Here is a 23308-nt window from a genome sequence, read left to right on the forward strand (position 1 = left end):
CTTGTTTATGGTTTCCTTTGCTGTGCAAAAGCTTTTAAGTTTCATTAGGTCCCACTTGTTTATTTTTGTTTTTATTTCCATTTCTCTAAGAGGTGGGTCAAAAAGGATCTTGCTGTGATTTATGTCATTGAGTGTTCTGCCTATGTTTTCCTCTAAGAGTTTTATAGTGTCTGGCCTTACATTTAGGTTTTTGATCCATTTTGAGTTTATTTTTGTGTATGGTGTTAGGGAGTGTTCTAATTTAATTCTTTTTTTAAATTATTTTATTTTTGGCTGCATTGGGTCTTTATTACTGTGCGTGGGCTTTCTCTAGTTACGGTGAGCAGGGGCTGCCGTTCGTTGCGGTGCACAGGCTTCTCATTGCGGTTGGCTTCTCTTTTTGCGGAGCACAGGCTGTAGGTGCACAGGCTTCAGTAGTTGTGGCTCGTGGCTTCTAGAGCACAGGCTCAGTAGTTATGGCGCAAGGGCTTAGTTGCTCTGCGGCATGTGGTATCTTCCAAGACCAGGGCTCGAACCCATGTCCCCTGCATTGGCAGGCAGATTCTTAACTACTGAGCTACCAGGGAAGCCCCTAATTTCATTCTTTTACATGTAGCTGTCCAGTTTTCCCAGCACCACTTATTGAAGAGGCTGTCTTTTCTCCATTGTATATTCTTCCCTCCTTTATCAAAAATAAGGTGACCATATGAGCATGGGCTTATCTCTGGGCTTTCTATCCTGTTCCATTGATCTATTTTTCTGTTTTTGTGCCAGTACCATACTGTCTTGATTACTGTAGCTGTGTAGTATAGTCTGAGGTCTGGGAGCCTGATTCCTACAGCTCCGTTTTTCTTTCTCAAGATTGCTTTGGCTATTCGGGGTCTTTTGTGTTTCCATACAAATTGTGAAACTTTTTGTTCTAGTTCTGTGAAAAATGCCATCAGTAGTTGAATAGGGATTGCATTGATCTGTAGATTGCTTTGGGTAGTATAGTCATTTTCACAGTGTTGATTCTTCCAATCCAAGAACATGGTATATCTCTCCATCTGTGTGTATCATCTTTAATTTCTTTCACCAGTGTCTTATAGTTTTCTGCATACAGGTCTTTTGTCTCCTTAGGTAGATTTATTCCTAGGTATTTTATTCTTTTTGTTGCAATGGTAAATGGGAGTGTTTCCTTAATTTCTCTTTCTGATCTTTCCTTGTTAGTGTATAGGAATGCAAGAGATTTCTGTGCATTAATTTTGTATCCTGCTACTTTACCAAATTCATTGATTAGCCCTAGTAGTTTTCTGGTAGCATCTTTAGGATTCTCTATGTATAGTATCATGTCATCTGCAAACAGTGACAGCTTTACTTCTTTTCCGATTTGGATTCCTTTTTCTTTTTCTTCTCTGATTGCTGTGGCTAAAACTTCCAAAACTATGTTGAATAATAGTGGTGAGAGGGGACAGCCTTGTCTTGTTCTTGATCTTGGAGGAAATGGTTTCAGTTTTTCACCATTGAGAATGATGTTGGCTGTGGGTTTGTCATATATGGCCTCTATTATGTTGAGGTAAGTTCCCTCTATGCCTACTTTCTGGAGGGTTTTTTAAATCATAAATGGGTGTTAAATTTTGTCAGAAGCTTTTTCTGCATCTATTGAGATGATCATATGGCCTTTCTCCTTCAATTTGTTAATATGGTGTATCACATTGATTGATTTGTGTATATTGAAGAATCCTTGCATTCCTGGGATAAACCCCACTTGATCATGGTGTATGATCCTTTTAATGTGCTTTTGGATTCTGTTTGCTAGTATTTTGTTGAGGATTTTTGCATCTATGTTCATCAGTGATATTAGCCTGTACTTTTCTTTCTTTGAGACATCTTCATCTGGTTCTGGTATCAGGGTGATGGTGGCCTCGTAGAATGAGTTTGGGAGTGTTCCTCTCTCTGCTACATTTTGGAAGAGTTTGAGAAGGATAGGTGTTAGCTCTTCTCTAAATGTTTGATAGAATTCGCCTGTGAAGACATCTGGTCCTGGGCTTTTGTTTGTTGGAAGATTTTTAATCACAGCCTCAATTTCAATGCTTGTGATTGGTATGTTTATATTTTCTGTTTCTTCCGGGTTCAGTCTCAGAAGGTTGTGCTTTTCTAAGAATTTATTCATTTTTTTTCCAGGTTGTCCATTTTATTGACATATAGTTGCTTGTAGTAGTCTTTCATGATCCTTTGTATTTCTACAGTGTCAGTTGTTACTTCTCCCTTTTCATTTCTAATTCTATTGATTTGAGTCGTCTCCCTTTTTTTCTTGATGAGTCTGGCTAATGGTTTATCAATTTTATCTTCTCAAAGAACCAGCTTTTAGATTTATTGATCTTTGCTGTTGTTTCCTTCATCTTATTTCTGATCTGATCTTTATGATTTCTTTCCTTCTGCTAACTTTGGAGTTTTTTTGTTCTTCTTTCTCTAATTGCTTCAGGTGTAAGTTTAGGTTGTTTGAGCTGTTTCTTGTTTCTTGAGATAGGACTGTATTGCTATAAACTTCCCTCTTAGAACTGCTTGTGCTGCATCCCATCGGTTTTGGGTTATGTTTTCATTGTCATTTGTTTCTAGGTATTTTTTGATTTCCTCTTTGATTTCTTCAGTGATCTCTCGGTTATTAAGTAGTGTATTGTTTAGCTTCATGTGTTTGTATTTTTTACAGATTTTTTTCCTGTAATTGATATCTAGTCTCATAGCATTGTGGTCGGAAAAGATACTTGATATGATTTCAATTTTCTTAAATTTACCAAGACTTGATTTGTGACCCAAGATATGATCTATCCTGGAGAATGTTCCATGAGCACTTGAGAAGAAAGTGTATTCTGTTGTTTTTGGATCGAATGTCCTATAAATATCAATTAAGTCCATCTTGTTTAATGTATCATTTAAAGCTTGTGTTTCCTTATTTTCATTTTGGATGATCTGTCCATTGGTGAAAGTTGGGTGTTAAAGTCCCCTACTATGATTGTGATACTGTCGATTTCCCCTTTTATGGCTGTTAGCATTTGCCTTATGTATTGAGGTGCTCCTATGTTGGGTGCATAAATATTTACAATTGTTATATCTTCTTGGATTGATCCCTTGATCATTTCATGGTGTCCGTCTTTGTCTCTTGTAATAGTCTTTAAAGTCTGTTTTGTCTGATATGAGAATTGGTACTCCGCCTTTCTTTTGATTTCCATTTGCATGGAATATCTTTTTCCATCTCCTCACTTTCAGTCTGTATGTGTCCCTAGGTCTGAAGTGGGTTTCTTGTAGACAGCATATATATGGGTCTTGTTTTTGTATCCATTCAGCCAGTCTGTGTCTTTTGGTGGGAGCATTTAGTCCATTTACATTTAAGGTAATTATTGATATGTATGTTCCTATTACCATTTTATTAATTGTTTTGGGTTTATTATTGTATGTCTTTTCCTTCTCTTGTGTTTCCTGTCTAGAGAAGTTCCTTTAGCATTTGTTGTAAAGTTGGTTTGGTGGTGCTGAATTCTCTTAGCTTTTGCTTGTCTGTAAAGGTTTTAATTTCTCCGTCGAATCTGAATGAGATCCTTGTAGGGTAGCGTAATCTTGGTCGTAGGTTTTTCCCTTTCATCACTTTAAATACGTCTTGCCACTTCCTTCTGGCTTGCAGAGTTTCTGCTGAAAGATCAGCTTTTAACCTTATGGGGATTCCCTTGTAAGTTATTTGTTGTTTTTCCCTTGCTGCTTTTACTATTTTTTCTTTGTATTTAATTTTTGATAGTTTGATTAATATGTGTCTTGGTGCATTTCTCCTTGGATTTATCCTGTATGGGACTCTGCACTTCCTGGACTTGATTGACTATTTCCTTTCCCATATTAGGGAAGTTTTCAACTATAATCTCTTCAAATATTTTCTCAGTCCCTTTCTTTTTCTCTTCTTCTTCTGGGACCTCTATAATTCGAATGTTGGTGCGTTTAATGTTGCCCCAGAGGTCTCTAAGACTGTCCTCAATTCTTTTCATTCTTTTTTCTTTATTCTGCTCTGCAGTAGCTATTTCCACTATTTTATCTTCCAGGTCACTTATCTGTTCTTCTGCCTCAGTTATTCTGCTATTGATTCCTTCTAGAGAATTTTTAATTTCATTTATTGTGTTGTTCATCATTGTTTGCTCTTTAGTTCTTCTAGGTCCTTGTTAAACGTTTCTTGTATTTTCTCCATTCTATTTCCAAGATTTTGGATCATCTTTACTGTCATTACTCTGAATTCTTTTTCAGGTAGACTGCCTATTTCCTCTTCATTTGTTTGGTCTAGTGGGTTTTTACCTTGCTCCTTCATCTGCTGTGTGTTTCTCTGTCTTCTCATTTTGCTTAACTTACTGTGTTTGGGGTCTCCTTTTCATAGGCTGCAGATTCGTAGTTCCGGTTGTTTTTGGTGTCTGCCCCCAGTGGGTAAGGTTGGTTCAGTGGGTTGTGTAGGCTTCCTCGTGGAGAGGACTAGTTCCTGTGTTCTGGTGGATGAGGCTGGATCTTGTCTTTCTGGTGGGCAGGACTGCATCCAGTGGTGTGTTTTGGGGTGTCTGTGAACTTATTATGATTTTAGGCAGCCTCTCTGCTAATGGGTGGGGTTGTGTTCCTGTCTTGCTAGTTGTTTGGCATAGCGTGTCCAGCACTGTAGCTTGCTGGTTGTTGAGTGGAGCTAGCTGGGTCTTAGTGTTGAGATGGAGATCTCTGGGAGAGCTTTCGCCATTTGATATTACGTGGAGCCAAGAGGTCTCTGGTGGACCAATGTCCTGAACTCAGCTCTCCCACCTCAGAGGCACAGGCCTGACACCTGGCCGGAGCACCAAGACCCTTTTGGGAAGTCTGAGGTCTCCTGGCAGCGTTCAGTAGGTCTTCTGTAGTTGTTGTTCCACATGTAGATGTATTTCTGATGTATTTGTGGGGAGGAAGGTGATCTCCACGTCTTACTCCTCCACCATCTTGAAGCTCCCCCCCCCCCCTTTTTTTTTAAATTTTATTGGAGTATTGTTGATTTACAATGTTGTTAGCTTCAGGTGTACAGCAAAGGGATTCAGTTATACATATACATATATTCATTCTTTTTCAGATTCTTTACCCATATAGGTTATTACAGAATACTGAGTAGAGTTCCCTGTGCTATACAGTAGGTCCTTGTTGGTTATCTATTTTATATATAGTAGTGTGTGTACGTTAATCCCAAGCTCCTACTTTATCCCTCTTACCCCCCACGTTTCCCCTTTGGTAACCATAGGTTTGTTGGATTTTAATTTATTTTATTTATTTATTTTAGGCTGCATTGGGTCTTCGTTGCTGTGCTCAGGCTTTCTCTAGTTGTGACGAGCGGGGGCTACTCTTCGTTGCGGTGCGTGGGCTTCTCATTGCAGTGGCTTCTCTTGTTGTGGAGCACAGGCTCTAGGCGCACGGGCTTCAGTAGTTGTGGCTCACGGGCTCTAGAGCGCAGGCTCAGTAGTTGTGGTGCACAGGCTTAGCTGCTCTGCGGCATGTGGGATCTTCCTGGACCAGGGCTCAAACCCGTGTCCCCTGCATTGGCAGGCAGATTCTTAACCACTGTACACCAGGGAAGTCCTCCATTTTTCTTTGTCAGGATTGCTTTGGCATTCAGGGTCTTTTGTGTTTCCATACAAATTAAAAAATTTTTTGTTCTAGTTCTGTGAAAAATGCCATTGGTAATTTGATAGGGAGTGCATTGAATCTGTGGATTGCCTTGGGTAGTACAGTCATTTTGACAATATTGATTCTTCCAATCCAAGAACATGGTATATCTTTCCACCTGTTTGTGTCATCTTTCATTTCTTTCATTAGTGCCTTAAATATAGTTTTCAGAGTACAGGTCTTTGGCCTCCTTAGGTAGGTTTATTCCTTGGTGTTTTATTCTTTTTGATGTGATGGTAAATTGGATTATTTCCTTAATTTCTCTTTCTGATCTTTCATTGTTAGTGTATAGGAATGCAAGAGATTTCTGTGTATTAATTTTGTATCCTGCAACTTTACCGAATTCACTGATGCACTCTAGTAGTTCTCTGATAGCATCTTTAGGGTTTTCTATGTATAGTATCAAAAGAGTCATCTTCTTAAGCCAAGTGGCCTCCTCAATGAACTTCTGTACCTGAGTTTCAGCTTCCCCAGAAGTGTTAACCCAGGTACAACAGATGGTGTTGGCCACAGCACAGGCACCTCCTCCTTCAGCTAAAAGATAATCAGGGGCTGTCCTGTTATCAGGAATGGCCTTGGCCAGAGGGTCCACATATTTCTGCTGGGCAGCTAATGTCTTAGCAATAGAATCTGCAGTCTCTTCAAGAGTTAAGGAGCGGTTTCTGATGACAGTCTCATTTATATCTATTCCTAAGCGGGGAAGTAGGTCCCTACCAAAGGAAGCGAACCCTGAATCAGGAAAAGCCTCCTGGTAGGTCCTTTCTAGAATGGGTAGGGGCGCAGTTAGATAACCAAGAGGCATTGCCCAGCTGTGCACCAGCCATCTAGGCATCCACAGGCCCAAGGAGAAACATCACCACCACAGACAAAGATAAGTCTTGTCAGGGCACAAACTACTTCCATGAAGGTGGCACTGTTAATGGATTCATTTGTAAGAATTGTTGCCTGGGCCTATTCAAGCCAGGGGTCAGTTAACTTATATTTCAGGCTGGGAGAAAATCTATTCTAAATTCCAGAGGTTAACCCCCTTAGCAGTGGCCTGGGGGATGCAGATGAGGGCATAATCTCTCCAGGCCAATGCCAGAGTAAAGGAAAGAAAGGGTTTCACGTTTAGTTAAAGTCTGGGTCTGGCTTCTTGGGCAGAAGCAGTCTACCTTGGTGTCAGCTACTTCTCGCCCCTGTCACCTTGATTTGGAGGTCCCCAGCGTCTGTATAGGACCAGGTGTCGGGTGGGGTGTCTTTTTAGCTGTGGACGTGCATCCAGGGTTCAGTACCTTCTGGTTTCCCCGCAGTGTCAGTGGGCAGGAGCACTTGGTGAGGTCCCTTCTGATGGAGCTCGAGGTCTGCCTGCCTTCTTCCTGATTCCAAATCAGAAGGGTAGGAGAAAATTGGAAGTGTTAGTTTGGTGAGTCAGAGCCAGATATTTGAGGAAACTAGAAAAAATTCAGAATCCAGTCCAGTTTACAGATAACAGAACCTCCAAGACAATTAGCAGGACTAGAATCTAATATCTACAAAGGTGGAAAGATAATTTTTTTTCTCTACAATTACTCCACCTCCCTTTTTTTTTTTTTTTTTTTTAAACAAAGGTTTGTATTAAATTTGGCCTGATTATTTAAACTCTTTTTTAGGATTGGTTTCCTGGGACCGTGTAAGCAAGGTACCAGTTCGATTTTTCCAAGCAGTTCCTTGAAGCTGTGTGGTCATATATGAGTCTACGCATATCTCAAATATGACATTTCAATCAAAGCCTTGGTAATACAGCCAGTGTTTCTAATTGTGTCCTGTCACAAGGAGAGCAGATGCTTACTGAACTTATGTGAACAAATATACTGTCAGGAAAATAAGGGTACTCACTGAGACTTTCTGAATTCTGGAAGGATCAGGTGGTAGGGAGAAAAAGTAGATGTTTCATCTTTGCTCACAAAGGTATATTTTACCAGATTTCTGTAAGTCATATATAACTTAAGAGAAAAGGTCTCCTTAAAACTGGAAAATGAAAATATCAGAGCATCCTCTCCAGTTCATGTTGTCCCACATAATTAACACTCATTTTGCTTGAATCTGTTTTTTTCCATTAGTTCTCTCGACCTTGCCCTGATGATTGAAGCCAGTAGGGCCGTGATCATTCCCAGAAGTTTACAAGGTTTCCGTGTGATATACCCGATGAAGCGGGTACCTCGATCACTGGAGATTGTGCAAGGTGTACCCCAAGCAGGAAACACCTTCTTTAATAGTTTCTTTGCCACCACGAGGGCATTGGTCTTGCAGCAGGGAAAGGCTTTACCATCTGGAAAACATCCAGACTGATGACCCACAGTGAGTGGCACTTGAATGAAGTCCAGCTGCAAAGTGTTCAAAGGGTCCAGAAAGAGGACGCCTCCAGGGACAAAGATAGTTTTTTTTTTCTTTTAATTTTTAAAATTGAGGTATAATTAACATATAACATTAATTTCAGATGTCCAACATAATGAATCAACATTTGTGTATGTCGCAAAACGATCACCACGATGAGTCGTTAACATCCGTCGCCACACATAGTTATAATTTCTTTTCTCGTAATGAGAACTTTTAAAATCTACTCTTAGCAGTTTTCAAATATGCAATACAGTATTATTAACTATAGTTCCCATGCTGTACAGAGAGTTTTGACTTTAAAAATAAAAAGAAGTTTTTCTTAAATGCACCGTGTTGGGTGAAGGAATGCAAACACCAAAAACTGGGGTTTTCCGGGGAGCTGGGAAAAACCAAGTGGCCATATATCTTGGTTTTCCCAGAGCCCCGACTGTTCGTTGCATTTACAGCCATTGTTTACCCATCTCAGTTTATCTGATACAGGAGCAGACTGTTGCCAGGTGACAAGGACATCGGTGTGGCAAAAGTTTGGCATTGAGGGGTCTTTCTTTGCAGAAGCAGAATGGACTTCATCCACATGCCCCACAATCTGTAGATTCTACTGCCACTGCCTTTGCCTGAGAGCGAGGGCAGTTCCCTGATGCTAGGGTTCAGTCCTTTTGGTATGAGCCTCAATTTTGGTGACAGACAACATTTTATGCCAGGAGATATCACACAATTTCTGAAACACTTATAACACATACCAGCAGCCCTCAGAAACGGCAAGAAAGACTGAACTCAGAATCGTTCTCCAGGGCACCGTGCCTGTATTTCTTCTGAATGCGCTCAGAATTTCCACTTGGGATCTTGTCACTGCCACCAATCTGATAAAAAAAACAAAATTCAACTGAGTAAATTTGAAGATCTGGTTGGCCTTATTCATAGGTTCAGCATCCCGGGGCTCATCATGAATAAGAAGACACCCATTTCACCCTTAGGGCTCTGAAGCCATTTCAGGAACAGAGGATAAAAGACTAAATATTAGAACAAAAGATGCTCCGATTGCTCTTATCTCAGGAAATTCCAAGGGTTTTGGGAGCTGTGAGCCAGGAACCATGGAAGAAGACGAAACATTTATTATAAATCACAATGTCACCTTTTATAGCATGTAGCCTATAGGAATTGTATCTCTAATTTTTCACAAGTGTTTTATTTTTTTGATGCTATATAAATGGAATTAATTCTGTTTTTCAGTTATTTGCTTCTATGTCGGAATACAGTTGATTTTTGTACATCAATCTTGTAGCCTGCAATCTTCGTATATTCACTTGTTCTAGAAGTGTTTTTGTACATTCCTAAAGATTTTTCTATATATAGATTCATAACTTCTGCAAGTACATTATTTTACTTTCCTTCCCAATCTGTATGCCTCTTGTTTCCTTCTGCCTGAATGCAGGTAGACAGCATTCAGTCTTTCCTCACTGAGTATGGTGTTAACTGGAGGTGATTTTTTAGTGTCCTTAATGGACTGAGTTCCTTTCTCTTCCTAATTTAATGCACATTTTGATCATGAATGGGTATGGTAATTTGTCAAATGCTTATTCTCATTTTTTCAGACAATCGTAAGGGTTTCTCCTTTATGCTGTTTTTTTTCTGTGTAAATATTTTTATTGATTTGAGTCCTCTTCCTTTTTTTCTTGATGAGTCGGGCTAAAGGCTTATCAATTTTGTTTATCTTTTCAAAGAACCAGATTTTAGTTTCATTGATCTTTTGTTTTCTTCGTCTCTGTTTCATTTATTTCTGCTCTGATCTTCATGATTTCTTTCCTTTTACAAACTTTGGGTTTTGTTTGTTCTTTCTCTAGTTGCTTTAGGTGCAAAGTTGGGTTGTTTGAGATTCTTCTTGTTTCCTGAGGTAAGATTGTATTGCTATAAACTTCCTCGTAGAACTGCTTTTGCTGTGTCCCATAGGTTTTGGAGCATTGTGCTTTCACTTTCATTTGTCTCTAGGGTTTTTTTTAAAATTTCTTCTTTGATTTGTTCAGTGATCCATTGGTTGTTTAGTAACGTACTGTTTAGCCTCTATGTGTTTGTGTTTTTTATAGTTTTTTTTCTTGTAGTTGATTTCTAATCTCATAGCATTGTTGTCAGAAAAGATACTTGATAAGATTTCAATTTTCTTAAATTTACTGAGACTTGCTTTGTGGCCCAGCATGTGATCTATCCCAGAGAATGTTTCATGTGCACTTGAGAAGAATATGTATTCTGTTGCTTTGGAATGGAATGCCCTAAAAATATCAGTTAAGTCCATCTGGTCTAATGTGTCATTTAAGGCCTGTGTTTCCTTATTGATATTCTGGCTGAATGATCTGTCCATTGATGTAAGTGGGGTGTTAAAGTCCCTCACTATTATTATGTTACTGTCAATTTCTCCTTTTATGGCTGTTAGCATTTGCCTTATATATTGAGGTGCTTCTATGTTGGGTGCATATATATATTTACAATTGTTATATCTTCTTCTTGGATTGATCCTTTGAATCATTATGTAGTGTCCTTCCTTACCTCTTGTAACAGTCTTTATTTTAAAGTCTATTTTGTCTGATATGAGTATTGCTGCTCCAGCTTTCTTTTGATCTCCATTTGCATGGAGTATCTTTTTCCATCCCCTCACTTTCAGTCTTTATGTGTCCCTAGATGTGAATTGGGTCTCTTGGAGACAACATATATTGATATCCAGGTCTTGTTTTTGTATCCATTCAGCCAGTCTGTGTCTTTTGGTTGGAGTATTCAATCCATTTAGGTTTAAGGTAATTACTGATATGTATGTTCTTATTGCCATTTTGTTAATTCTTTTGGGACTGTTTTCGTAGGTCTTTTTGCTTCCCTTCCTCTTTTGTTCTCTTTTCTTGTGATTTGATGACTATCTTTAGTGTTGTTTTTGGATTTCTTTTTCTTTGTGTATCTATTGTAGATTTTTTTGGTTTGTGGTTACCATGAGGCTTTGATAAAACAATCTTGTATATATACACAGACTGCTATAAGTCGCTGGTCTATTAATTTCAAATGCTTTTCCAATATTCTCCATTTGTACTCTCCTCTTTTCACAATTGCTGGTTTTGATATCATATTTGTGTGTGGATGATATCCTAACTTTACTGTATGTTTGCCTTTACCAGTGAGCTTTTCCATTTGTAGTTTTCTTGTTTCTAGTTGTGGGCTTTTCTTTTTCACCTAGACAAGGTCCTTTAACATTTGTTGTAAAGCTGGTTTGGTGGTGCTGAATTATCTTAGCTTTTGCTTGTCTGTAAAGCTTTTGATTTCTCCATCGAATCTGAACGAGAGCCTTGCCGGGTAGAGTATTCTTGGTTGTAAGTTTTTTCCTTTCATCACTTTAAATATATCCTGGCACTCCCTTGTGGCCTGCAGAGTTTCTGCTGAAAAATCAACTGATAACCTTATGGGAATTCCCTTGTATGTTATTTGTTGCTTTTCCCTTGTTGCTTTTAATATTTTGTCTTTGTCTTTAATTTTTGTCAGTTTGATTAATATGTGTCTCGGCTTGTTCCTCCTTGTGTTTATCCAGTATGGGACTCTCGGCACTTCCTGGACTTGAGTGTTTCCTTTCCCATTTTAGGGAAGTTTTTGTCTATTCTCTCTTTTTTTAAATTTATTTAATTAATTTATTTTTGGCTGCATTGGGTCTTCGTTGCTGAGCCTGGGCTTTCTCTAGTTGTGGCAAGCGGGGGCTACTCTTCGTCATGGTGCACAGGCTTCTCATCGCAGTGGCTTCTCTTGTTGCAGAGCATGGGCTCTAGGCACGTGGGCTTCAGTAGTTGTGGCATGTGGGCTCAGTAGTTGTGGCGCGTGGGCTTAGTTGCTCCACAGCATGTGGGATCTTCCCGGACCAGGGCTCAAACCTGTGTCCCCTGCATTGGCAGGCGGATTCTTAACCACTGTGCCACCAGGGAAGTCTCTTATCTCTTCAGATATTTTCTCAGGCCCTTTCTCTCTCTCTTCTACTTCTGGGACTCCTATAATGCGAATGTTGGTGCATTTAATGTTGTCCCAGAGGTCTCAGACTGTCCTCATTTCTTTTCATTCTTTTTTCTTTATTCTGTTTCACAGCAGTGATTTCCACCATTCTGTCTTCCAGCTCACTTATTGGTTCTTCTGCCTCTATTATTCTGCTGTTGATTCCTGATAGTATATTTTTCATTTCAGTTATTGTTCATCTGTTTGTTCTTTAAAATTTCTTGTATCTTCTTGGTCTGTGCCTCCATTCTTTTTCCAAGATCTTGGGTTATCTTCACTATCATTATTCTGAATTCTTTTTCAGGCAGGTTGTCTATCTCCACTTCACTTAGTTGTTCTTCTGGAGTTGTATCTTGTTCCTTCATCTGCAACATATTTCTCTTCCATCTCATTTTGTCCAACTTTCTGTGTTTGTGGTCTCCATTCCACAGGCTGCAGATTGTAGTTCTTCTTGCAACTGGTTTCTGCCCCCTGGTGGGTGGGGTTGGTGCAGGGGCTTGTGCAGGCTTTCTGGTGGGCAGGGACATGTCAAAAGGTGACTGTGGGCTCAGGATGACTTTAGGCAGCCTGTCTGTCAATGGGTGGGGCTGTGTTCCCACCCTGTTGGTTGTTTAGCCTGAGGCATCCCAGCACTGGAGCCTGAAGGCTGTTGGGTGGGGCCAGGTCTTGGTGCCAAAATGATGACCTCCAGGAGAGCTCACGCTGAGGAATATTCCCTGGGGGCTCCCCCACCAGTGTCCTTGCCCCTGCAGTGGATCACAGCTGACCCCTGCCTCCCCAGGAGACCCTCCAAGACCCACAGGTAGGTCTTGCCCAGGCTCCTACAGAGTCACTGCTTTGCCCTGGGTCCCAGTGCACATGCGACCAAGAGTGGAGTCTCTGTTTCCCCCAGTCCTGTGGAGCTCCTGAAATCAAGCCCCACTGGCCTTCAAAGCCAAATGCTCTGGGGGCTCTTCCTCTTAATGCCAGACCCCCAGGCTGAGGAGCCTGCCATGGGGATCAGAACTCACTCCTGTGGGAGAACCTCTGTGATATAATTAGTTTCCAGTTTGGGGGTCACCCAACCGGCAGGTATGGATTTGGTTATATCACAAAATCGCCCCTCCTACCATCTCGTTGTGGCTTCTTCTTTGTCTCTGGATGTAGAATATCTTTTTTGATAGGTCCCAGTCTTTTTTGTTAATGATTGTTGAGAAGTAATTGATTTTTGGTGTTTTCACGAGAGGAGGTGAGCTCAAGTCCTTCTACTCTGCCATCTTTTCCTCCTTCTCCTTTATGCTATTAAAGGAGCATGAAGCACTGATGATTTCACATGTTAAAACCACCTCGCATTCCTGGGATTAACCCCACTTATTTATTATGTAGTACCCTTTTATTGTTTACTATAAAAAACAAGATTTTCTCTTTGTTTAGGATTTTTGCACCTACATTAAGTAGGGATTTTGATCTGTAATTTTCTTTGTACTTAATGTCTTTGCCTATTTTGATATCAAGGCCTTATTATACACAATACCTCAGAAAGTATACCCTCCTCTTCCGCCTTCTGCAAGGGTTTGTGTAGGACTGGTATTATTCCTTTCCTATGTGCTAAATGGAATTCACCAGTGAAGTTGTCTGGTCCTTTTGTGAGAATGTTTTTATTTATGATTTCAGTTCATGAACTACTTACATTTTTTGCTTTTCTTGTAACAGATTTGTATGTTTCAGGGAATTGGTATATTTTATCTAAGTTGTTGAACATATCCCCTTATTCTAATGCCTCTTATGATCTTTAGTAATATCCCATCTTTTATGCCTGATGTTGATAGTTTTTGTCTTTTTTTTAGCATCTTTATTGGAGTATAATTGCTTTACAGTGGTGTGTTTTGTCTTTTCTATTTTTTTCCTTGATTCAGTTTTTTTTTCCTTGATTTTTCCCCCCTTGTTTGTTTAATTGCTTTTCACTATTTCCTTCCTTCTTAATTTCCTCTTCTTTTTATGGCTTCTTAAAATGGAACCTTAGGTTATTGACTTTAGGCCTTTCTTGCTTTCTAATATAAATATTTAAAGTTATAAGTAATCTGAGTGCTGTTTAACCGCGTGCCAGAAATTGATAGTTGTTTAACTGCATGCCAGAAATTGTGATAGTATTTTCTTTCATTATTATTTGGAAATATTTTCTAATTTCCCTTGTGATTTCTTATAGGAGTTTTCTGGGTGTTGAATTTAATTCTGGGGTTTTGAATTTAATTCTACTGTGGTCTTTAATTTTCCAGTCTTGCAGTCTTTCGAAATTTGTTTTATAGCTCTGGGTATGGTTTATCTTGATGGATGTTGCATATGTACTTGGAAAAAAAATGTATGTACTGCAGTTAGGTGCAGTGACCTATGAGTTTCGTTTTGGTTATAGTGGTTCAGATCTTGTATGGCTTTGCTGATTTTTTTTTAATGGTCTAATAAGTGTGTAAAAAATCTTCAAGTCTGTAGATTTGTCCATTTCTCGTTTTAGTTCCCTCTTTTTGTTTCATGTATTTTGGAGCCTTTATTAGATACATACACATTTGTAATTGTTACATCTGCTAATCCTTTTGTCATAAAATGCCTTTGTATCTAATACAAGTGCTCTATTTTGTAAAGTCTTTTTGTCTGATATTCGTTTAGCCATTCCAGCTTTCTTAGGCTTTGCATGATATATTTGTATGATACGTCTTTTCCTACCCTTTTTCTTTTACTTACTTGTATTTAAAATATATCCCTTGTTGACAGCATGTAGTTTAATCTTGCTTTTTATATTCTCTGCCAATCTCTGCCTTTTGATTTTAGGGGAGTCCACTTCCACATAATATACTTATTGAAACGGGTATATTTGCAATTACTTTTGTTGGGGGAGGTCTCATCTATTTTGTTCATCTCTGTCCTTTTCTGCGTTCTTTCGGATAGATCAAATATGTTTTGGTATTACACTTCCATGCCTCTGCTGGCTTTTAGCTGCTGCTTTTCAGTCCAGGCCCTTAGTCTTTCCCGTGTCTGTATCCTTAAGAGATCTGCCAGGGATATGGGCAACCTCACTCTGGACTGATCCCAAATATCCCACCTTTTCAAATTTGGCTTTTTCTTGATTGGACATTCTCTTGGTTGCTGTAGACCTTTGTTTTTCAGAATTCCTATGAAGTCATTTTCACTACTCTCTAGTTGTTTATTTAATGTTTTCGTGGCAGGAGCAAAGGCTTGGAGCTTCCTAGTCCAACATCTTGGTGCTGTCACTCTCTCCGTCCTTAATTCCTTACTGTTTTCCTTTCAGGAGCCAGGAATCACAATGAGATGGAGACTCTTCATGAAACAGGAGTAAGATTTCTTTCATTGGGCGAGCTTTCGTGCTGGCACATCAAGAGACACGTTGTGAGCAAATTAACCAAAAGACAGGACTCCGTGATAAATATTCATGGAAAGAATTCTCAGTCTGCCAAACAACATAATTCCTCTGCAGGAGCGTCCATTCAGGCTTCTGTGGAAGACAGCTGTTTAATGACTCTTCTAGAGGATCATTCTAATGTTATTGAAAATCAAGAATTTTCAACTGGGAGAGCTCAGAATTCCTGGAATAAACTCTATCTGAATGGGACTCAGAATTATCAGAGAAGTTGTAAGCTGACTCCAGTGAAAAACAAGTTCTGTATGTTTGTTCCATGTGCTGATATTTTCAGTTGTATCTCCCCCCACCTCGATGATGACACGGTGCACAAAAGAGAGAAAGCTCACGGCAACAGAGAGTGTGGTAAAGATCTCTTAAAGGCATCACCTCTGGCCCCGTGCAGTATTATTCAAACTGGACCGAAAACCTACCAGTGTAACGAACGTGAGAAAGGATTCAGTGACCGCACCAGCCTTGAACTTCATCAGCAGGTACACTTGGGCAGGAAGTCCCCTACATACAGGACACATGAGAAGGACAGTGGTTATAGCTCTGCTATTCCCATTCAACAGGGTGTCCTCCCAGGGAAGAAACGCTATTGGTGTCATGAGTGCGGGAAGGGCTTCAGTCAGAGCTCAAACCTGCAAACTCACCAGAGAGTCCACACGGGGGAGAAGCCCTATTCATGCCACGAGTGCGGGAAGAGCTTTAATCAGACCTCACACCTGTACGCCCACCTGCCCATTCACACAGGAGAGAAGCCCTACAGATGCGAGAGCTGCGGGAAGGGCTTCAGTCGTAGCACAGACCTCAACATCCACTGCAGAGTCCACACGGGAGAGAAACCATATAAGTGTGAGATGTGCGGGAAGGGCTTCACCCAGAGGTCCCACCTTCAGGCCCACGAAAGAATCCACACTGGAGAGAAACCATACAAGTGTGCAGATTGTGGGAAACGCTTTAGCTGTAGCTCAAATCTTCACACGCACCAGCGCGTCCACACTGAGGAGAAACCCTACAGATGTGAGGAGTGCGGCAAGTGCTTCAGCCTGAGCTTCAACCTTCACAGTCACCAGCGCGTCCACACGGGAGAGAAACCCTACAAATGTGAAGAGTGTGGGAAGGGTTTTAGTTCGGCCTCAAGCTTCCAGAGCCACCAGAGGGTTCACACAGGAGAGAAGCCGTTTCGATGCAGTGTGTGTGGGAAGGGCTTCAGCCAAAGTTCCTATTTCCAAGCCCATCAGAGAGTCCACACTGGAGAAAAACCCTACAAGTGTGAGGTGTGTGGGAAGCGCTTCAATTGGAGCCTGAATCTTCACAACCATCAGAGGGTCCACACGGGAGAGAAACCCTATAAATGCGAGGAGTGCGGGAAGGGCTTCAGTCAGGCCTCAAATCTTCAAGCTCATCAGAGCGTCCACACGGGGGAAAAGCCCTTCAAATGTGATGCGTGTCAAAAGCGGTTCAGTCAGGCCTCCCATCTTCAAGCCCATCAGAGAGTCCACACGGGAGAGAAACCATATAAATGTGATACGTGTGGTAAGGCCTTCAGCCAGAGGTCGAATCTCCAAGTCCATCAGATAATTCACACTGGAGAGAAACCATTCAAATGCGAGGAGTGTGGGAAAGAATTCAGCTGGAGTGCCGGGCTCAGTGCTCATCAGAGGGTCCACACAGGAGAGAAACCCTATACGTGTCAGCAGTGCGGCAAGGGCTTCAGCCAGGCCTCGCATTTCCACACCCATCAGAGGGTCCACACTGGAGAGAGGCCTTACATATGTGATATATGTTGCAAGGGCTTCAGCCAGAGGTCACATCTTGTTTACCATCAGAGGGTCCACACTGGAGGGAACCTGTAGAACTGGAAGGTGAGGAATGGCCTCCAGATAATCCACGTCTTCATCTCTCTTGGAAAGTCTGTGCTGGTAGTTGTGGGAAGTTCCTGCAGAACTTGGAAACATCAAGGAATCTTCATGGGAAAGAAGTTCTATAAAATGCTGTGTTTTTAAAGATCCAGTTGGGAGGTGAACTCTTTACTAACATCAGGTTTCACAGAGGAGAGAAAACATAGTCTATAAATATGGTCAGTGGTTATACCAGAGCTCTGAATGCCCCAATTCTCAAGATGTGACACAAGAGTAGAATCATTGGCATCCACCCAGGAGAGAAGGCTTATACATGAAGGTTATGGGCAGGGCTTGAACAAAAGTGTAATGATGGACAAACAATTGATGTCAACTGCAGTGTACGCTCCACGTAGGGAGGGCTGTTTTTCACCATTCTGTCTCTACCGTGTAGAACTGTGCTTGGCTCCTAATAGGTGCCTGGCAATTACTGAACCAAGGGGAGAAAAATCTCTCTAATTAGGACAAATATTTGAAAATTCTGGTAGGCTTCCTATCCTAAATTCATAACATACTCAAGAGGAATCCTGCAAGTCGCCTTAATGAGACTGTACTTCAATTAATATTTCCTAAAATCAGAATCGTGTAATATCGCCATCCACAACAGTACAGATTTGGACAAGGCTTATGAATGGCTGCCACCCTCCATCCAGCTCGTTATACGTACAGAATCACCCATTGTGTGCAGTGTAATATTTAGCATCATTAGTTTGTATTTTATAGACTGAAAGACTTTTTTATTAATCTAATAACATACTGCAACTTATATGATTGGAAACTTTGAACCCTAATTAATTCCTTAAGGTAGGGTTTTACTGTAACTCTGAAAGTGTTAAAAGTAGTTACTAGTAACAGAAAGTTTCTTAGTAAACTTGAATTGTTAATAATCGGTTTCTTTGCATTATTTCTATTCAGGCTCAGGTCACATTGCCTTTTCTATGCATGGTCCTTCATCCAGACCTCTTTAAGCAGGAGCTTTGGCAGAAACAAAGGGTATTAATTTTGTCACATTCCACCCCCATTGTTCTGCCTCTAAAAATGGGGTGGGGTAGACAAAAAACCTGTTGGATTGTGATTGAGATTTCATTAAAGTTATCAGTTTAGATTAATTGTCATATACACAGCATTCTGTGTTCAACACCTATTAGTAGGAGTGAACATTTGCTGGTCAATATGTATCAAAATAGTCTGCCCTGGTAAATCCTAGCATTAGAGGTTTTGCTTAGGAGATTATAGCAACAGTAAGGAAGACTGTACACAAAGATGTTTATACTGAATTTTTAAAAAAGGAAATAAGTATCAGCAAAATATTTACATAAATGTATTCTAATATATAGCCATGAAAAAATATGATATAGATGTATAATGACAGGAAAAAAATTGTCATCCACGAGAAAACTAGGTTAGAGCCTTCCTGGTATAATTCAAGTAATAAGGGGATGTGTACCTGAAGATGCGATTATGTGCATAGCACTAATAGGTGGAAAGAGATATATATTTATTTTTTTGTCTGCATTGGGTCTTCGTTGCTGTGTGTGGGCTTTCTCTAGTTGTGGTGAGCGGGGGCTACTCTTCGTTGCGGTGCATGGGCTTCTCATCGTGGTGCCTTCTGATGTTGCGGAGCATGGGCTCTAGGCACACAGGCTCAGTAGTTGGCGGCACGCGGGTTCAGTAGTTGTGGCTCTCAGGCTCTAGAGTGCAGGCTCAGTCGCTGTGGCACACGGGCTTAGTTGCTCTGCGGCATGTGGGATCTTCCCGGACCAGGGATCGAACCCATGTCCCGTGCATTGGCAGGCGGATTCTCAATCACTGTGCCAGATGGGAAGTCCCAGGTGGAAAGATATTGATTAATATGCTACCTGGTTTACTCTGGCAGAGAGGGTTGGGATGATTTTTCTTTACCTTTTTGAAAAATTATTTACAATGGCCATTATCCATTTTACCAAAGCAGTAAAACTGGGACAATAAAATTACTGAATGAAAATCCCTTACAGCTAAATCTTAACTGCCTTATCTCATGGCCTGTAAACTTGTGTTACAGATGTACATAAAGCATGTTCACTATTGCATTATTGGTGATAGCACACCTTGCATTCATCAGTTGGATCTGACAAAAATAATTTGTGGCTTAGCCATTCATGGAATACTATGCAGAATCAAATGAGAAAAGATAAGTTCATAGTTACCGACATTAGTAGATATCCAGAATATGCTGAGGAAAGTGGGCAGAGACATAGAATTTTTTATGAAATGGTATATAAATTTACTGTGATGCCCTCCCTGTAAAAGTAACCAGATCATAGCCATACATATAATATCATACATGTATGTCATTATATATATATATATAGGTATATATATCAGATATATAGGTATCAGATACCTAAGGGCATTATAGTAATTTTTTTTTTTTGGCTGCACCTCGTGGCTTGCAGGATCTTAGTTCACTGACCAGGGATGGAACCTGGGCCAGTGGCAGTAAAAGTGTGGAGTCCTAACCACTGGACCACCAGGGAATTCCCCATTACAGTAAATTTTAAATTTTTTGAAATGCTTTTATTAGAGTGTTTCAGTTCATTCTAAACACTCAGAAAAGATGTAAGAATAATAGAATTCCTTTATATCCTTTGGGTATCTAATGTGATTACAAGCAGACCTGTTTATCTAGTACCTGAACTGAGAACCCAGACAGCCTTGGCCTGTCTTTACAAATCTGTGTGGCCTCCAGCATGACAACTTCATACTAACTGGACACTACATGGTGGCTCAAAAGTCTGCCAAGAAAAACCAGCGGAAGTACTGTGGCCTTTGCTAATCTAACCTTGGAAGTAACAGTCAATCTGCCAGTCTATTGAGACAGTCACAAAATCCTATCCAGGAGCAAGGGGAGGGGACGTGGACCCTACTTCATGAGAGGAGTGTGAAAGAATTTGCAAACATATTTTAAGACTGTCATACGTTGCTATGATATTTTCTAATCTACAGTTTATTCAAATTCCACAGTTGTCCCAATATATATATTTGTAGCATTTTTTTTTCCTATATCAGGATCTACTCTTAAGGTGTGTCATAACCCGCATTTGATTGTCATGTTTCTTTAGTCTTTAATTCTGGATCAGTTCCACAGCCTTTCTTTGTCTTTCATGAAACTGGTAATTTTGAAGAACACAAGCTAATTATTGTGTAGGGTGTCCCTAAATGGGGGGTTTGACTCATCATGATTAGATTCAAGTTAACTGTTTGTGGCATGAGTGTTCCATGAATGATGCATACTTCTCAGTGCATTAGAACAGGAAAGATGTATTTGTTTCATTGGTGATGGTGGCTTTGATCACTTGGATACACTGATAGTTACTAGATTTCTCCACAGTAGAATTGCTGTTTGCCTTTGAAATTAGTAACTAATTTGTGGGGAAATCTTGGAGACCATGTAATAACTGCCTCATTATAACCTTCACCTACTAGTCTTAGCATTCATGGATATTCTTCTGTGAATCAATTATTACTGTCATGATTGCAAAAGTATGACTTTCTTGCTCCATCCTCCCTTCTATATTTAGCAATTGGCTTTCTACTGTTAGAAGAGCTTTGCCTTCTCCCCCACGTCTCTTTCTCTATCATCAGTATGAACTCTTGGTTTTCTGGTCAATAAGATATTGGGTTTATCTTGTATATTGTCTGCTGCAACCACAGATTCTATAGAGCCCTGAATCCTTTGGGGAAACCAAGATCTAGGGGCTATATGTTCTCCTTGTTACTGGGATAGCAGTCCTTCATGTGTGTGTGTAAAATACTGATAGCTTCCATTTCAAGTAACTGTTGCTTTCTGGTCTTTCCCTATTCCATATTTAGGTCTTCAGTAGTTGGAAGTAGGCTCCCAGTCATCAATCTGCTTGTTCAGTCCTCCAATACGCAGCAAGTAGCTTTAGAGTTGCTAAATAATGTCACTGCAAAGCACACACATGGTTGTGTTCAGGAATTTTTTTTTTTACAGGTCTTTTTAGATCATATGTAGAGATGAAGTACTCTGTTTAAAAGTTACATCACCTAGTTCTTTTTATCCCCATTCAACCCAATTATATGATTCATTTGAAATAAAGTTAGATTCTTTTTTATGTTTATAGTCTCTTTCAGGTTCCCATCCCTCCCATCTTTTGATTTACAAAAATTGGGAAATGGATTAAATTAAGGTGAAACTAGAATTCCCTAATATATTTCATTTGCATTGATTCCTTAGATATTTAAAGTATTCTATTTACCTCCTTGGAAATACACAGTAAGTGCCTTTCACTGTTCCACATCCTTCATGAAATTAATCTTTAATGGCTGCATTATATTCCTTTGAGTAGACAGACCACAGGAATGGAGAGATTATAATGCATGGTGGAAACTGGGTGGATTTACAAAAGCTGGATGGCTTATAAAAGGATATTTGTTTTATCCTTATATATTTCTTTATATTTGAGATATGCCAGGAATTTTAAATATATAAAATAAAAAGAGAAAGAGCTAGTGAGTATAGACATTTTAGGGTCAGAAAATTTATGGCAGAGCTCTGTAGTTGATGTGCTTGCTTTGAGACTTGGACAATTTACTAATATACATATTTATAAATATTATATTTACTTATGTTAGTATATATTAATAGTATGTACTTATTGGAGGAGGTGGGATAGATGGTGGAAGAGTAAGATGCGGAGATCACCTTGCTTCCCACAGATACAGTAGAAATACATCTACACGTGGAACTGCTCCTACAGAACACCCACTGAACGCTGGCAGAAAATGTCAGACCTCCCAAAAGGCAAGAAACTCCCCCCGTACTTGGGTAGGGCAAAAGAAAAAAGAAATAACAGAGACAAAAGAATAGGGACGGCACCTGCACCAGTGGGAGGGAGCTGTGAAGGAGGAAAGATTTCCACGCACTAGGAAGCCCCTTCGTGGGCAGAGACTGCGGGTGGCGGAGGGGGAAGCTTTGGAGCCACGGAGGAGAGCGCAGCCACAGGGGTGCGGAGGGCAAAGCGGAGAGATTCCCGCACGGAGGATCAGTGCCGACTAGCACTCACCAGCCCGAGAGGCTTGTCTGCTCACCTGCCGGGGCGGGCGGGGCTGGGAGCTGAGGCTCGGGCTTTGGTCGGATTGCAGGGAGAGGACTGGGGTTGGCGGCGTGAACACAGCCTGAAGGGGTTAGTGCACCACAGCTAGCCGGGAGGGAGTCCGGGAAAAAGTCTGCAGCTGCCGAAGAGGCAAGAGACTTTTTCTTCCCTCTTTGTTTCCTGGTGCGCGAGGAGAGGGGATTCAGAGCACCGCCTAAACGAACTTCAGAGACGGGCGCGAGCCGCGGCTATCAGCGCGGATCCCACAGCAACAGGGGCGCAGAGGAAAAAACGGAGAGATTCCGCACGGAGGCTCGGCGCCGAGCAGCGCTCACCAGCCCGAGAGGCTTGTCTGCTCACCCGCCGGGGCGGGCGGGGCTGGGAGCTGAGGCTCAGCTTCGGTCGGATCACAGGGAGAGGACTGGGGTTGGCGGCGTGAACACAGCCTGAAGGGGTTAGCACACCACAGCTGGCTGGGAGGGAGACCGGGAAAAAGTCTGCAGCTGCCGAAGAGGCAAGAGACTTTTTCTTGCCTCTTTGTTTCACGGCGCGCAAGGAGAGGGGATTCAGAGCACCGCCTAAACGAGCTCCAGAGACGGGCGCGAGCCGCGGCTATCAGCGCGGACCCCAGAGACGGGCGTGAGACGCTGGGGCTGCTGCTGCCGCCTCCAAAAATCCTGTGTGCGAGCACAGGTCACTCTCCACACCGCCCTTCCCGGGAGCCTGTGCAGCCCGCCACTGCCAGGGTCCCGTGATCCAGGGACAACTTCCCCGGGAGAATGCACTGCGCACCTCAGGCTGGTGCAACGTCACGCCGGCCTCTGACGCCGCAGGCTCGCCCCGCCTCCTCTGTACCCCTCCCTCCCCGCGGCCTGGGTGAGCCAGAGCCCCCG

At 41.2% G+C, this 23308-nt stretch overlaps 1 protein-coding gene across 2 annotated transcripts in view; it reads left to right on the top strand.

Annotated features, from left to right (window-relative positions):
- ZNF235 (zinc finger protein 235) overlaps positions 1-18201 on the top strand; it is a 46360-nt gene extending 28159 nt beyond the window's left edge. The window contains exon 5 of one of the 2 annotated variants that reach the window (XM_036832354.1): positions 15305-18151. In XM_036832354.1, the coding sequence (XP_036688249.1) occupies positions 15305-17274 (1970 nt within the window). In that variant the 3' untranslated portion in view covers positions 17275-18151. Of the gene's footprint in view, positions 1-15304 lie in introns of both variants that reach the window. The other variant, XM_036832355.1, reaches the window with a different exon arrangement.
- Positions 18202-23308: the final 5107 nt, after the last annotated feature.

Source organism: Balaenoptera musculus, chromosome 19 (genome assembly GCF_009873245.2).
Source record: "Balaenoptera musculus isolate JJ_BM4_2016_0621 chromosome 19, mBalMus1.pri.v3, whole genome shotgun sequence".
Taxonomy (NCBI): Eukaryota; Metazoa; Chordata; class Mammalia; order Artiodactyla; family Balaenopteridae; genus Balaenoptera; species Balaenoptera musculus.